The 16,759-nt window shown below is 43.4% G+C and overlaps 1 protein-coding gene across 1 annotated transcript in view; it reads left to right on the top strand.

The window, feature by feature from the left end:
- The window catches only part of MAL2 (mal, T cell differentiation protein 2), a 33,935-nt gene extending 21,547 nt beyond the window's left edge, over positions 1-12,388 (top strand). The window contains exons 3-4 of the mRNA XM_058174932.1: positions 5,289-5,459; positions 8,923-12,388. Coding sequence (XP_058030915.1) covers positions 5,289-5,459; positions 8,923-8,994 — 243 coding nt within the window. The 3' untranslated portion in view covers positions 8,995-12,388. The remainder of the gene's footprint in view (positions 1-5,288; positions 5,460-8,922) is intronic.
- The last annotated feature ends 4,371 nt before the right edge of the window (positions 12,389-16,759 follow it).

Here is a 16,759-nt window from a genome sequence, read left to right as displayed (position 1 = left end):
CTATCAGCCATTCCTAGGAAACCAAAGTCATGAATGTTAATATGATTTTTATTATAAGGTTACAGAATCTTGAATGTCCCTAATTTACTTTTTCCCTCCCTCCCTTTAGCTTCATGAGAATTAGGGAAGGTCGTGTCTGAAATGTCTATGGAGATTCTCAGTCATCCGGGTCATAATTGGCCCAAAGGTGCTTTTTTTTTTCAAGAGGCAACTGGACTTTCTTGTTTTTCTTTGAAGACGTTTCTCTTCTCATCCAAGAAGCTTCTTCAGCTCTGACTGGATGGTGGGGAATGGTGGAAGGATTTATACTCCTTGCAAACAGCTGGTCATTTGCGGGATTCGTTGAGCTTTATAGGTGTCACAGAATATAACCTCCAAGTGGCCTCAACTACTCTCTAATTGTCTGCAATGTGCCTTTTTTTTTTGCCAAAATTTAAAGTAAACACCAGTTTCCGGCAAACATCATAAATTGTAGTCATGTGACTATAGGGTGCCACAAATACTCTGGTTGCCGAATACCCAAAACGTGTTCACATGATCTCAGGGGTGGAGGCAGCCATCATAACTGGTCAAAAGTAATCTGAGAGGAGATCCATCATAATGTCAAATGGTCGCTAAGCCTAAAGTCATAACTCAAAGACTGTCTGTATTCTTAATAAATGACAGGCTGTCTTTTTGTTTTAGAAGACCCATTGCTAGAAATGATTTGTCGCTGCCCAATGTGTTGCTGCTAAGTATTGCAAAACTGGAAAAAAATCTAGATGGTTGATGAAAGAATGACTTATTTCTGCATGTTCTACATGTACGTTTTATCTAACCTGGAAGTTTTCTTGAATTACTGTTTTTGTGAGTATAGAGTAGACTACAGTAAGTACTGAAAGAAGCCGAGACTGCTTTTAAGAATGGCAATTGTAAGGAGCTACTTGAGGAATTGCTGAATATACAGGCCCAAATCTAAAAGAATTATCCATGCTATAAATCCACAGGATGAGCAATTCCATTAATGTAATTGTTGCTTACTGCTGTGTTTTGTTGTTGTTTTTTAATGTTTGTACGTGCATACGAACTTGTAAAGATGGAATTTCACGATGATTTGCTTGTGTGTTCTCTTGATGCCTTTGTTGTGGATTTTGGCTTTCTTTTGTTTATTCTTTTTTGGGATTGAGTGGAAGGATTGCAAGGGCACCTTTGCTCCGGAAAGCTGCAAACTCACAAGACGAGTTAATTTTAATTCTGCCTTTTGTTTGCACAGTAAACAAGGAAAGATCCATCGCTCGGTATTAAAGTGAACATTGAAACCTAAAATGACCCTGGTCAGGGCTGCTGTATCTTGAGCATTTCAACGTTGGTTTTGGTTTTGGTTTTTAAAAAATCCACCTGAAAATCCCTAAGTTTGGTGTCTGTTTGTTCCTGACATAATTTTCTCCCGTATTCTGAATAGAATTGAGCTGGAAGGGACCTTGGAGATCTTCTAGTCCAGTCCCCTGCTCAAGCAGGAGACCCTATCCCCCTGATGGCGAACCTATGGCACGCGTGCCAAAGGTGGCATGCAGAGCCATATCTGTGAGCACACGAGCAGTGTCCTAGTTTAGCTCCAGCACGCATGCGTGCACCAGCCACCTGATTCTTGGGCCTTCCAGGCCCATTGGAAGTTGGGAAACAGGCTGTTTCTGGCCTCCGGAGGGCCTCGGGGGGGTGGGGAAGGCCCTTTTCACCCTCCCCAGGCTCCTAGAAAGCCTCTGGAGCCTGGGGAGGATGAAAAACAGGCCTACCTGGGCCCACCGTGCCATCATGTGTCACGTGCGCATGTGCGGGGGGAGGCGCATTGAATTATGGGTGTGGGCACGCACACACGTGACCCCCCCATGCTCTTTTGGCACCTGACGGCAAAAAGATTAGCCATCACTGCCCTATACTATTTCTGACAAGTGAATGTCTCTTCTTAAAAAACCTCCAGTGATGAAGCACTCACAACTTCTGAAGGCAAGCTGTTCCACTGGTTAATTGTCCTCACGGTTAGGAAGTTTCTCCTTAATTCCAGGTTGCTTCTCTCCTTGATTAGTCTCCATCTATTGTTTCTTGTCCTGCCCTCTGGTGCTTTGGAAAATAAATTGACCCAAATTTTGGTATCAATCTTCTGTGTTGTAAAACATTGTTCGTTTGTTTTTTTTGCATTTATATCCCGCCCTTCTCCGAAGACTCAGGGCGGCTTACACTATGTCAAGCAATAGTCTTCATCCATTTGTATATTATATACGAAGTCAACTTACTGCCCCCAACAATCTGGGTCCTCATTTTACCTACCTTATAAAGGATGGAAGGCTGAGTCAACCTTGGGCCTAGTGGGGCTTGAACCTGCAGTAATTGCAAGCAGCTACTGTTAATAACAGACTGTCTTACCAGTCTGAGCCACAGAGGCCCACAGAGGCCCATTGTTGTACATAATTATATCCCAAGGATACACTGATCTGCAGATTAAACTCATAGCCTGGTGCCGTAGCCTTTAGACCAAACTAGCTTTAATCCTGCTTTAGAAATAAAATCAGCTGGGTGACTTTGGTGCAGTCACTTTCTCTTAGCCTTTGGAAGAGGAAGGAGCAAATAACATGCCACTTCTGAAAATCTGTACAGATTCTCAGTCGTCCAGGTCGTGGTTGTCCCAAAGGTGCTTTTTTTAGGAGATAACTGAACATCTAAAAACTTTTAGCTATCCAATTTGGGTAAAGTGACCAGATTTCAGCGATGGCAAAGCGGGACACCATTGATGGGGGGGGGCTGCGCATGCGCACTGAGTCTTGCCACCTGCCTGAAGGAGGAGGAGCGGCTGCTGCTTCTCCACTCTCCTCTCGGCTCTTCCAGGCAGGCTCGGCTCTCCTCGGTTCTCCTCTCCGCTCTTCTCTTCCTCTCGGGTGAAGTCAAGCAGCGTCTCTCCTCCCTCTCCCTTCTCCGCCACTCCCCCTTCTCCACCTCCTCCTCTTGCGTTGCCGCCTCCTATTTTCAGAATGGGAGTGGGGGGGAAAAATCTGGACTTTTTGGAATTGCCGCGGGCCGCAGGACAAATTATTAAAAAGCGGGACTGTCCCGCCAAAAGCGGGACGTCTGGTCACTATAAATTTGGGGTAGATACCCTTAAATGGTGTGGGAATAAGGAATGGATTTCCAGAGGAAAAATTGCAGACTACAGAATCAGAAGCATTACACAGGGGACCCTGAGGACACAGATAAACCTCCAAGTGCTTCAATGACCCTCTAAAAGGATGCAAATGTCCAGCTGTCTGCAAGGAATATAAATCCTTCCATTCCCCGCTGTCCTGTCTGACACGTCTGAAAATGTTGCCCAAAACCTGCCATCTCCAAGAGTTAAGACTAACAAACCACTCATACAGGGGTAGAAATTTGATGGGTAGACTTAAAGAGCTCTTCTTATTTAAAAAAAATTGCATCTGCTCTATGCTTGGCCTTAAAGGAGAGTCATGTTTTTTCGATTCAGCTTTGGGAACTGCAGGCAGAAGGGAGAACGGCAGAATCACCCCGAGATTGATAATATTACATTATGCATTCCTTTCAGTAAAAATATGTCTCCGTAGATCAATTGCTTCTGCCCATCTTGTGCCTCCAACACTGAGTGGGATCGTTCCTGGTTAACAGTTGCCTAGGGACAGGACCATGGTGGCTTAGTGGCTAGGGACACGGTGGCTCAGTGGCTAAGACACTGAGCTCGTCGATCAGAAGGTCGGCAGTTCAGAGGTTCGAATCCCTAGTGCCACGTAAAGGAGTGAGTTCCCATTACTTGTCCCAGCTTCTGCCAACCTAGCAGTTCGAAAGCACATAAAAAAATGCAAGTAGAAAACTAGGGACCACCTTTGGTGGGAAGGTAACAGTGTTCTGTGCGCCTTCGGTGTTTAGTCATACCGGCCACATGACTACGGAGACGTCTTCGGACAGCGCTGGCTCTTCGGCTTAGAAACGGAGATGAGCACACACACACACCCCGAGTCGGGAACAACTAGCACAAATGTGCGAGGAGAACCTTTACCTTTACCTAGGGACAGGACCACAGGAATGACGGACTTTTGAATATCGTGTTGTAATCCCAGCCCTGAGGCCAAAAAAATTCTGCAAATTAATTCTGACTTAGACTTAGAATAACTTTATTGTCACTTTGAACGTACACTAATTGGCATGCATTAAAATGAATTATCGTTGCATACAGCTCTCAAAGGGTCACCAGCTCCAAAAAACAATACATAAACATGACAAAATTAACTAATAGATTAATACAAAATTATGCATACACCCACATGTATTATATAACACAGAGAAACAACACAGTCTAGTTCGGATGTATACATGTACATGGTTTTTTTCCTTGAAAACATTTGCTTCTCATCTAAGAAGCTGATTCTCAAGAAGAATCTTCTTAGATGAAAAGTGAATGTTTTCAAGAAAAACCCAAGAAAGTCCGGCTGCCTTTTGAAAAGCACCTTTGGGGCAACAATGACCTTGAGAATCTCCATAGACATTCCGTCCTTCATTCTATCTTTAACAGAAGCTGGAGTCCTCGTTTTAATTCTAGCTACTTGATGGACTTTAGCTTCTTTCCATCCTGTAAGAGCAGACATGAATAACATGTTCTGGGTTCCATTGATTAGACTTAGAGTTAGAATAACTTTATTGTCACTTTGAATGTACACTAATGTGCATAGATTAAAATGAAATTTCACTGCATACAGCTCTCAAAGGGTCACCACCTCCAATATACACTACATAAAACATGACTAGATAGGTAGATAGCAATAGCAATAGCAGTTAGACTTATATACTGCTTCATAGTGCTTTTACAGCCCTCTCTAAGTGGTTTACAGAATCAGCATATTGCCCCCAACAATCTGGCAGTAAAAATCATTTTACGACCTCAGAAGGATGGAAGGCTGAGTCAACCTTCAGCCAATGAGAGAGAGAGAGAAGGAGGGAGAGAGAGAGAGAGAGAGAACTACGCATATACCCACATCTTATTTTATGACACAGAAAAACAACATAGTCTAGTTAGGATGTATACATGTACATGGCAAGAAAAACGAATCTTGCGAGTTTATCAGATGGATGGCATAGGGAATGAAGCTGTTACAGAAACTGGGAGTCCTGCTAAAAATACTTCTAAACCCTTTTATACATATAAGAATAATGTGATGACATGGGACATAATCTATTTTGCACAGCCAATCATTTTATTCCTGCAAACGTTCGATCTTCTCAATTTTTTATTTTTGCATTTTTGCTTTTCCCAGGATTTTCTTTACCACGCAGCCGTCTTTGTCTTCTACTTTGGGACCTTCTTACTGCAAACTGCAACAACATCTTTGCACAGTCACCCACTGAAGACCACCAATTTAATCTCAAACACCACCCATGGAGCACTTCTAAATAGCCATGAATATAATTTAAGCATAGCAGCTGCGGTGAGTATTACTCAGGGATGTTCTGTGATCAGCCAAATCTTAACTACAGTTAGTCCTCGAATTATGACCATTCATTTAATCATCATCTTTTAACAACCCGATAATCCCTTGCGGGGTGGAGTCTGGGCAACTGAATGGAGCTAGCAGAGTGTTTACTGGCTAGATGCCCTTCCTGACACCAGTGCGGATATTGGTTCAGCAGATATATTCTCATTGTGCCCAGAGAGAGAGAGAAATATTTGCCTTTATCTAGGATCGAACTCACGGCCTCCTGATTGTGGGGCTAGAGCTCCACCTCTAGGCCACCGCACCATTCCTATGACCATTCATTTAATGACTGTCTGAATTATGATAGTCATTTTGATGGGTCTTCTGCTCCTGTAGCCCATGGCAGTCTATCTGCACGTTTGTCCCCTCTATAGGTTGGCAAATAGACTTCTCTCTCTGCCAGCCCTCACAGGCCTCTCTTTCTGGAGCTAGTTTCTGGAGTTCTGCATCTGGGCTGCTACATGCAGTGGGCTTGCAGATTGTGGTCAGTCTTTTTTGTTCCCCTGTTCTCAGCTCTGCTTCTCAGTCAGTCTTGCAGCTCCAAGAATTGCAGTTTTCTTCTCCTCCCTGAAGACTGCTTATCTTTGGGGTGGAGACCTCTCTACTGCCTTCCTGGTTTGACTCCCTTCTTGACACACCCACACTCACTTTCAGCTCCCTTATAGAATAGAATAGAATAGAATAACAGAGTTGGAAGGGACCTTGGAGGTCTTCTAGTCCAACCCCCTGCTTAGGCAGGAAACCCTACACATTTCAGACAAATGGTTATCCAACATCTTAAGAACTTCCAGTGTTGGAGCATCCACAACTTCTGGAGGCAAGTTGTTCCACTGATTAATTGTTCTAACTGTCAGGAAATTTCTCCTTAATGCTAAGTTGCTTCTCTCCTTGATTGGTTTCCACCCATTGTTTCTTGTCCTGCCCTCAGGTGCTTTGGAGAATAGCTTGATTCCCTCTTCTTTGTGGCAGCCCCTGAGATATTGGAACAATGCTATCATGTCTCCCCTAGTCCTTCTTTTCATTAAACTTGTTGTTGTTGTTGTTGTTAGTTGTGAAGTCGTGTCCGATCCATCGCGACCCCATGGATAACGTTCCTCCAGGCCTTCCTATCCTCTACCATCCTCTGGAGTCCATTTAAACTCATGCCTACTGCTTCAGTGACTCCATCCAGCCACCTCATTCTCTGTCATCCGCTTCTTCTTTTGCCCTCAATTGTTCCCAGTATTAGGCTCTTCTCCAGGGAGTCCTTCCTTCTCATTAGGTGGCCAAAGTATTTCAGTTCCATTTTCAGGATCTGGCCTTCTAAAGAGCAATCAGGGTTGATCTCCTCTAGAACTGACCAGTTTGTTCGCCTTGCAGTCCAAGGGACTCGCAAGAGTCTTCTCCAGCACCAGAGTTCAAAGGCCTCAATTCTTTGGCTCTCAGCCTTCCTTATGGACCCACTTTCACAGCAGTACATTGCAATTGGGAACATCATAGCCTTGAGTATACACATTTTTGTTGGCAGGGTGATGTCTCTGCTTTTTAGTACGCTGTCTAGATTTGCCAAAGCTTTTCTCCCCAGGAGCAAGCCTCTTTTAATTTCTTGGCTGCAGTCCCCATCTGCGGTGATCTTGGAACCCAGAAAAATAAAATCTGTCACTACCTCCATTTCTTCCCCATCTATCTGCCAGGAATTGAGAGGGCCGGATGCCATGATCTTAGTTTTCTTAATGTTGAGTTTCAAGCCAACTTTTGCACTCTCCTCCTTCACCCGCATCAAGAGGGTGATATGTATGGCATTAAACTAGACATACCCAGTTCTTCTCACCATTCTTCATATGTTTTAGCCTTCAGTTCCCTAAGACAGGGCTCTCCAACCTTGGTCCCTTTAAGACTTGTGGACTTCAACAAAGCTGGCTGAGGGACTCTGGGAGTTGAAGTCCACAAGTCTTAAAGGGACCAAGGTTGGAGAGCCCTTCCCGAAGAGACAAATTCTCCAGTTATGAGGAGGTTGGGGCTGTTTTAATCCTTCTTCCCAGGCAGCACCAAAACTCTGGGTCCCAAACTAGGTGGTGAGTCATTCTTCCATGCTGCTTATTACCACCTTTGTGGAGCTCAGCAGGTGACAGCAGCACTACCAAATAGGAAGAAGGCTCATCAGTGTGGCTAGGTAGTGAGCCCTCTAACTGCCATGGAGTAGGCCTTCTCCTCTAGGCTGCCATTTTGCAAAAGCGCCTACAGCCTGTTCTTCACATCCTCTTCCTTAGCACCTTACAGGCTGAGCATTTCTGCTCCAACCGCTGCACTGCATTCTCTCTTATGCATTCATGGTCTTCAGGATTCCAACCCAATATTCTTCCAAAGGTGCTTTTTCAAGAGGCAACTGGACTTTCTGGTTTTTAATATAATATAACAACAGAGTTGGAAGGGACCTTGGAGGCCTTCTAGTCCAACCCCCTGCCCAGGCAGGAAACCCTACACCATCTCAGTCAGATGGTTATCCAACATTTTCTTAAAAATTTCCAGTGTTGGAGCATTCACAACTTCTGCAGGCAAGTTGTTCCACTTATTAATTGTTCTGTCAGGAAATTTCTCCTTAGTTCTAAATTGCTTCTCTCCTTGATCAGTTTCCACCCATTGCTTCTTGTTCTACCCTCAGGTGCTTTGGAGAACAGCCCAACTCCCTCTTCTTTGTGGCAGCCCCTGAGATATTGGAACACTGCTATCATGTTTCCCCTAGTCCTTCTTTTTATTAAACTAGACATACCGAGTCCCTGCAACCATTCTTCATATGTTTTAGCCTCCAGTCCCCTAATCATCTTTGTTGCTCTTCTCTGCACTCTTTCTAGAGTCTCAGCATCTTTTTTACATTTTTTTCTTTGAAGATCTTTTGCTTCTCATCCAAGAAGCTGTTTCTGCTCCATAGACATTGGGTTGTAAGTAATTTTAGAAGTGATCTATCATATCTTTGAAGTTAAGACCTGTCATTAAGTGAGGACTGCCTTTAAGACAACCCCCCCCAAAACTATTTACAACTCAATGTCTATGGAGCTGAAAACGTTTCTTGGATGAGAAGCGAAACATCTTCAAAGAAAAACCAGAAAGTCCAGTTGCCTCTTGAAAAAGCACCTTTGGGACAACCATGACATGGATGACTGAGAATCTCCATCGACATACCTAGTATTTTTGTCCACTATAGAACAAAAGGTCATACACCACCCACGTGGGCGCATGCTCCCTTCCCTATGGAGTAAGCCAAATATAAACATTAAGTTTATGAAACACTGAATGCTTCAAGAAGTGCAATGTGCAATGTTAATTGTGTGAAAATAGCAACCTAGAAAACAAACATTAAAGACCAGCACAACTGCCAAACTTTGATACATGTTTTCCTTTTTTTATCTCTTCTTCCATGCCTCCTCTTCTACTCCAGATTTTTTCCTTTGTAACAACGGTGTGTTATGGATGCAGCACCACCCTGGCTTTAAGAAGATGGAAATTATAGCATCGGAAAGAAGCCACCAGTTCCGCTATATGTTAGCTGATTTTGCTCAAATCTCAAGCAGAGTCCAACTTGTCCATCAGATAGGAGTGGCGTTCAATGTTTTGGAATACTTTTGTCGTTTTCTAAAAGCACTTGAGATGTACACACATCCAACCCATGCCATAAGTACAGTATATTTACTCTCGGGGGTGGTGGTGGGAAAAAAATCTGTGTTTATGTTGAGATTGTATCGCAGCTGCTATCTCGGTTCAGCAGCACCATTCCCATGTCCCCAAAAGTGGGTGTAGTATTAAGAACCAAGCTCTTAGGAGCAGTTACAGAAGGGATTATTTATCAGTTTGGGATGCAACAAAATTCCTAGCTCGACAAGAGGCAGACATAGCAATAGTGGCCTTTGTGTATATATATTTATATTCTTTCTTCAGTGAGAATAAGGTAGAAATTTCTGTTAAAACAGCAGCAACTTTGATCCTCGTTTTCAGATGAAATCTTTTGCTTTCTTCCCCACGCTGAAATAGCTCTCTACCAACAGCATGGAGGGCCCCGAAATATCATCCATTGCTCCACAGAATTTTCTCAGTGGCCTACATTTTTCTCCTTCCTTTCTTCCCGGGGTTCTTTTCTGTTGTAATGTTTTAAATATGTCAGCTGCGCATGAAACATATTGTGCTGACGGATTCTGCTCAGCCAATGTTTTCAGTTGCTAGGTTGATCTTCCCAAGAACATGGTGTCTATTACTTACAACCCGCCCCTCCCTCATCCCACAGTATTACAATACTATCTTCAGCGGACAATTGAATGTTGGTGCTCTGATGGTTATAGGAGAAATAAAAGCTCTTAGCAAATGTGCAATGTATCGCATACATGCAATCAAGAAAGACAGCGGTAGACATGATTAATATTGCAGGTAAAGATAAAGGGTTCCCTGTTAGTATGTCCAATTCTAGGACACGACACTCATCTCCGTTTCTTGGACAAGGGAGTCAGCATTGCCCAAAGACAATTTCCGTGGTCATGTGGCCAGCATGGCTATATGCCAAAGGTGCACTGAACTCTGTTATTTCCCACCAAAGTGGTACCTATTTATCTACTTGCATTTGCATGCTTTCGAAGGAGCTGGAGCAAGTAACGGGAGCTCACCCCATTGGGTGGCACTCGGGACTTGAACCCAGGCTGTACTTCGTATTGCTGGGTTGTTGTTTTTTAGCTAAAACCTGCTTTACGGTCCACCATGCCCAGGTGTCTTAATTTCAGCAGGATTGACATGGGCTGCCAAATTTCAGGATTTAATTATCCCTTCCATCAGCCTTCTATCCTTCCAAGGTGGGTAAAATGAGGGCCCAGATTGTTGAGGGCAAGAGGCTGACTCTGTAAACTGCTTAGAGAAGGCTGTAAAAGCATTATGAAGCACTATAAGTCTAAGTACTATTGCTATTGCTATCCCTTCCTAGGCCCAAAAGATGGTGAGTTCGGTTCTCAGAATCGTTCACAGGTACCAGAGTGCAACCTCTGAATCTTAGGCCAGGCTATATTAGTATTATTTTTAAGTGCAAGGAATATATTCACCTTTATTCTTAAATAAGAAAACATGCACACAATATATTTTTAATTCCTAATTCAGGAAAATAAACAAGGATGTTTCTCTTAGGTTTCCCATGTTACCCTGTAACTTTGACCTTACCCATTCCCCATGCACTACCTAGCACAGGGGTCTCCAACCTTGGCCACTTTAAGCCTGTAGGACTTCAACTCCCAGAATTCCCCAGCCAGCAAAGCTAAAGTCCTCCAGGCTTAAAGTGGCCAAGGTTGGAGACCCCTGACCTAGCACATGTTTATCTTTCAAGAACTGCAACCCTGTGAATTGGGAGATTACCCGAATTCTGGTAATCCAAAATAGAATTCCTGTTTGGGTTGGGCCTCTGGTGGCTCAACAGGCTAATGCAGTCTGTTATTAACACAGCTGCTTGCAATTACTGCAGGTTCAAGTCCCACCAGGCCCAAGGTTGACTCAGCCTTCCATCCTTTATAAGGTAGGTAAAATGAGGACCCAGATTGTTGGGGGCAATAAGTTGACTTTGTATATAATATACAAATGGATGAAGACTATTGCTTGACATAGTGTAAGCCGCCCTGAGTCTTCGGAGAAGGGTGGGATATAAATGCAAATAAAATAAATAAATAAATAAATAAACCTTACTAGCATTGCACAATAGATTAATACTATAAGTTTTATGCTGATACTCATGCAAGCCAGGTCATGTAAGGATCCTAAACTGTCAATAGAAGTGGACCCTTTTACAAATACTGTTGTATTTGTAAAAGGATCCACTTGTTGTGTCTCTGTTGAAAGAATAATTTGTAGCAGGAGCAAATATTTCATGTGTTTAGGTTCTGCCTAATCAGAAACTAATTATACCTTTGCTAGAAAAATATGTTTTCATAAAAGATTGTTGTGACTTAAAAAAAAAAGGTCCATCAGTGAAATGACAAACTAATGTCACAATTCATTTTCCATTGGTGTAGTAAACCTGAAAAATGTTGTGGTCATGTGTTTGAAGTTTATGTGCCTATATGCAAGGGAAACATGATTTATTCAGTAACAGTTTTTATCTAAAAATTTGCTAGTGGGGCAAGTTGAAAAAAATAGACGGACTGCCCATCCTAAGTGTCGTTCACTGATGCAAGTTTTGCTTGTACAAATATTAAGAATCTGCAGTCCATTTTTATAACTGGGAAGCAAAAGAGAGCCAGCCTTCCTTCCTTCCTTCTTTCCTTCCTTCCTTCCTTCCTTCCTTCCTTCCTTCCCTCCTTCCCTCCCTCCCTCCCTCCCTCCTCCCTCCTTCCCTCCCTCCCTCCCTCCCTTTTACTCTAAACTCATATTTTCTAATTTATCATATAAACTCATTTATTTATCAGCTTTAGATGTAGAAGCCAAAGAAGCTTCTTGTTTTTATTTTAGCAAAACGACTAATATTTTAGAATGTTTCCAATGCATTTGTTTTTGCTTATGTAAATGTTTGTGCTTAATTGTTCTGGAAATTTCTTGGCTCCTTCTGAACTTCAGGGTTTTTACAATTTTATAGTTGAAGTTGTATGCTCTGTTTCATTTTTCACAATTCAGGTTGTGGGGAAAGATCATACCATTAGATTATTGTTCGATGCCTCTCATATACCACGTTTTCTGTTATATGATCGTAAGTTGCTATTAGGGGTAAAAATCAAACTTGAACCAGACAAAGAGCACGTAATGGCAGATCAGGTTATTGAATAGGATGCGTTTTGCTTGCAGTCTGGTTGTGGAAGATTGGTTCAAATTCAACTCACAAAGTGGTTTTAATGTGCTGTTTTTCCTATTGCAAATATATGACTGCTATTAAAGGGGAATACATTTGACAGTTGAAGCTATTGTGTAATTCACATCCCATGTCAAAAGAGGGCTGTGTCTGCAAAGCCAAATAAAACATGTTTAATTAGAAACGGGTTAGAACTGCTGGATGGGCAGTTTTGCCATACAACACTTCAGGAGGCCTTACTGCTGATGTTGTTGCTATCACAACAAAGGAGGTGTGCAATAGTTCAAAATCTCGTAAATCTGAGCTCGGCTGTTTTACATTCCCTTTATATTTTTATTGGAATTTATCCTTAAAATTAATCGAACACCCTACCCTCCAGAGTAGCTCAGCAAAACAGAACATTGAATAATGTCCTATTTTAGTCCACATGCACAACACTATTCTGACAGTGCTTAGTCCTTAGTCCTTAGAAAGCCTGAAGCAAAATTTTAGTCTTGCAAAACCTCTTTTATTTATACAACTGTAAATTACTTTCATTTACATTCCGCAAGGCTTGACAAACAGTCTTTCAGAGGAAGATTATCAACACCCACCTATCTCACTTGGAACGCTGCTAGAGAGCTAATTTCCAGACACAGGGCAAAGCCAAACTTGGCACAGAGTCACAAACAGAACTTTCAAATCTTGAATTGGCCAAATGAACTAATTGCTTCTTGCAAAAGCCCATGTCCTGTTGGCTCCTCTTTTTTGTCCTATGGGAGGGGCCAATCATTCCTAGGTGTGGCCTTACTCCCAAGTCAACCCAGCTGTTCCTCTGCCTCGTTGATGTCTGACTCCAGAGTCATCTGATAACTACCAGATGACCTTGGCTCGCTCTCTGCCTCCCATGCAGAGCCCTCGTCCGAGCCTTCCCCAGACTCAAGGACTGGCCCATGTTCCTCCCCAGCCTCCTCACTGTCCGAATCTGCTGCCAGCTCCTCTGGCCGCTGGCAGGCCACAACAAACACACACAAGGATTTTAAGGAATTTAGTGATAATCAAAACCCTTGATGTTAATCCCCTAGGTTTCTACTTGCACCCAATGCAAAGTCCTATTGAATCCAACACTGTTCAGTCGCTACACAACGTTACCAAATCCAAAAGCAAAAGTCCGCATAAAGTCCAAGGTGGAAGTTCAAAATCCATGAACAAAACCAAGGTCTAAACACACAAGTCAAGCACAGCACAATCCAGAGTCGAGGAAACTGAAGTCACGAAGGCAAAGCATGCACACAGCAGAATGGGTGCTTGTTTCCTTTTTATTTTTAATGAGTTTATAATATAAAATGCAAAAATACAAAAATAAATAACAGAGAAAAGGGAAGGGGAAAGGGTATAAAAGAGGGGGGAAAGAAAGAAAAGGCATTGAATTCCAATTCCTTTGGTGCAGTAGAATAAGATTCCAACAAGCCCCTGCTCCATTCATTTGATTAAATAGGCGCTCATTGGTATAGCTCATTAGGAGGAGTGAGGCTGCCTCCCCACGAGCTGCCTCGCTGACCTCTGTTGAGCCTCCCTCTCTTCTGCCCTGCATGTCTGTAGATCAGATGGAGGAGGGAATTCCTCATCCCTGCTGGCTGGCTGCAGCTGTGCACCTTCTACATCCAACGTTTCCAGTGGGGCCTCTGAGCTCTCCAGCTGCAACTGTGCATCTCCTTTTTCTTCACCACCCAGGTGCTGATCTGGTCACTCCTCCAGCGACCTCTTCAATGTGCCTGGCCTCTACACTCCTGACTTGGGCCCTCAACAACTTCCCACACTCCTCCGCACCCCCCTCCAAAGTCTCCGGAGTCAGCTCTTCCTCATCTACTGACCTGGCATCCAGAGAAGCCATCACTAATAATAGGTCTGGAAGGGACCTTGGAGGTCTTTGAGATCAATCTTCTGCCCACGGCAGGAGATCATATGCCCATGATGGCGAACCTATGGCACGTGTGCCACAAATGGCACACGGAGCCATATCTGTGGGCACTCAAGCATTGTCCTAGCTCAGCTCCAGCATGCATGCACATACTGACCAGCTGATTTCAGGCCTTCCAGGCCCATCAGAAGTCAGGAAATGGGCCGTTTCTAACCTACAGAGGGCCTCTGGTGGTGTGGGGTAGGCTGTTTTTGCCCTCCCCAGGCTCCAAGAAAGCCTCTGGAGCCTGGGGAGAGCAAAATATAGGCCTTCCTGTCCCACTGGAAGTCAGGAAATGGGCTTTTCCGGCCTCCAGAGGGCCTCCAGGAATGTTGGGAAAGCCGTTTTTGCCCTCCCAGGCTCCAAGAAAGCCTCAGGATGAAAGGCCTGGGAAAGGTGAAAAACAGGCCTACCAGGCCCAGCAGTAACCTTTTTGCCATTGTGTGCCAAAAGCAGGGATGAGCATGGGGAGCACGGGCCCCATTGAATTATGGGTGTAGGCACATGTGCGCCTGACCCCTGCGCTTCCCCCACTTTTGGCATGCGACGGCAAAAAGGTTAGCCATCACTGTCATATACCATTCTGGACTTTCTTTTGGCTTGATGGGATCGATATATGTGATCATAGAAGGAAAAACAGAATAAGAATAGAATAGAATAGAATAGAATAGAATAGAATAGAATAGAATAGAATAGAATAGAATAGAATAGAATAGAATTTTTATTGGCCAAGTGTGATTGGACACACAAGGAATTTGTCTTGGTGCATATGCTCTCAGTGTACATAAAAGAAAAGATACGTTCATCAAGGTACAACATTTACAACACAATTGATGGTCAATATATCAATATAAATCCTAAGGATTGCCAGCAACAAAGTTATAGTCATACAGTCATAAATGGAAAGAGATTGGTGATGGGAACTATGAGAAGATTAATAGTAGTGCAGATTCAGTAAATAGTCTGACAGTGTTGAGGGAATTATTTGTTTAGCAGAGTGATGGCCTTCGGGAAAAAACTGTTCTTGTGTCTAGTTGTTCTGGTGTGCAGTGCTCTATAGCGACGTTTTGAGGGTAGGAGTTGAAACAGTTTATGTCCAGGATGTGAGGGATCTGCAAATATTTTCACGGCCCTCTTCTTGATTCGTGCAGTATACAGGTCCTCAATGGAAGGCAGGTTGGTAGCAATTATTTTTTCTGCAGTTCTAATTATCCTCTGAAGTCTGTGTTTTTCTTGTTGGGTTGCAGAACCGAACCAGACAGTTATAGAGGTGCAAATGACAGACTCAAGAATAACAGGACAGAATGCATCCCAGGTCCCATCAGACGGTATTGTGTAGTTGTGGGACAGACTGAGATATTTGGAGACAAGCAAACCAGGGTTGGTTATTCAGCCGGTTCAGACGGGTTCACGCGAACTGGTAGTGGCGACCTGCGTGTGGGCCTCCCCACCCGCCCTGGCACTATGCCGTCCTATTTAGCCATGTTTTCTAAGCTGCTCACATGCATGCAATCCACGCACACGAGCAAAGCATATACGCAGAAGGCCACACGCATGCACAGAAGGCGCATGAGCAAAGCATGCATGTGTGCGCATGCGCTCGCATTTTCGGTGCGCGGCGAACTGGTGGCAAAATTATGTGAAGCCCATCTCTGAAGCAAACCCACAAATAATCAAACCTTCTACTAGGGAGAGGTTTATGGATGACCAACCAGCACCTTGAATTTCATCCAAAAACATGTCAAGAGACTGATTCACTGAGTGTAAATGCGTGTACCAAACTGCTCCTATACCTTCATACTAGCACATTCTATGCCAGATGCAGCTTCCAATTAACATTGTATGTACATAAAATGTATCACAAGAAAAAAGACAGAAGAAGGTTAGGCATCCATGTACCTAAAAGAACAGCAGAAAAATTGACCAGATAGCCGGAAAGTTCATTTCTCAGCTTTTATTTTTAATAGGAAAGTGGATAGAATCATATGCAATGAGTTCTTCATGCTATTCTAACATGGGGCAACCTGGGATACAGAGTACTAATAATAATAACAGAGTTGGAAGGGACTTTGGAGGTCTTCTAGTCCAACCCCCTGCCCAGGCAGGAAACCTTACACCACTTCAAGCAAATGGTTATCCATGTAAAAAAAATGTTGAGACTCTAGAAAGAGTGCAGAGAAGAGCAACAAAGATGATCAGGGGACTGGAGGCTAAAACATATGAAGAACGGTTGCAGGAACTGGGTATGTCTAGTTTAATAAAAAGAAGGACTAGGGGAGACATGATAGCAGTGTTCCAATATCTCAGGGGTTGCCACAAAGAAGAGGGAGTCAAACTATTCTCCAAAGCACCTGAGGGTAGAACAAGAAGCAATGGGTGGAAACTAATCAAGGAGAGAAGCAACCTAGAACTAAGGAGAAATTTCCTGACAGTTAGAACAATTAATAAATGGAATGACTTGCCTGCAGAAGTTGTGAATGCTCCAACACTGGAAATTTTTAAGAAAATGTTGGATAACCATCTGTCTGAGAT

This window comes from Ahaetulla prasina, chromosome 3, assembly GCF_028640845.1.
Source record: "Ahaetulla prasina isolate Xishuangbanna chromosome 3, ASM2864084v1, whole genome shotgun sequence".
In the NCBI taxonomy this organism is placed as follows: Eukaryota; Metazoa; Chordata; class Lepidosauria; order Squamata; family Colubridae; genus Ahaetulla; species Ahaetulla prasina.
The sequence above is the reverse complement of the archived record's forward strand: the minus strand, read 5'-3'. Positions and strand labels throughout refer to the sequence as shown.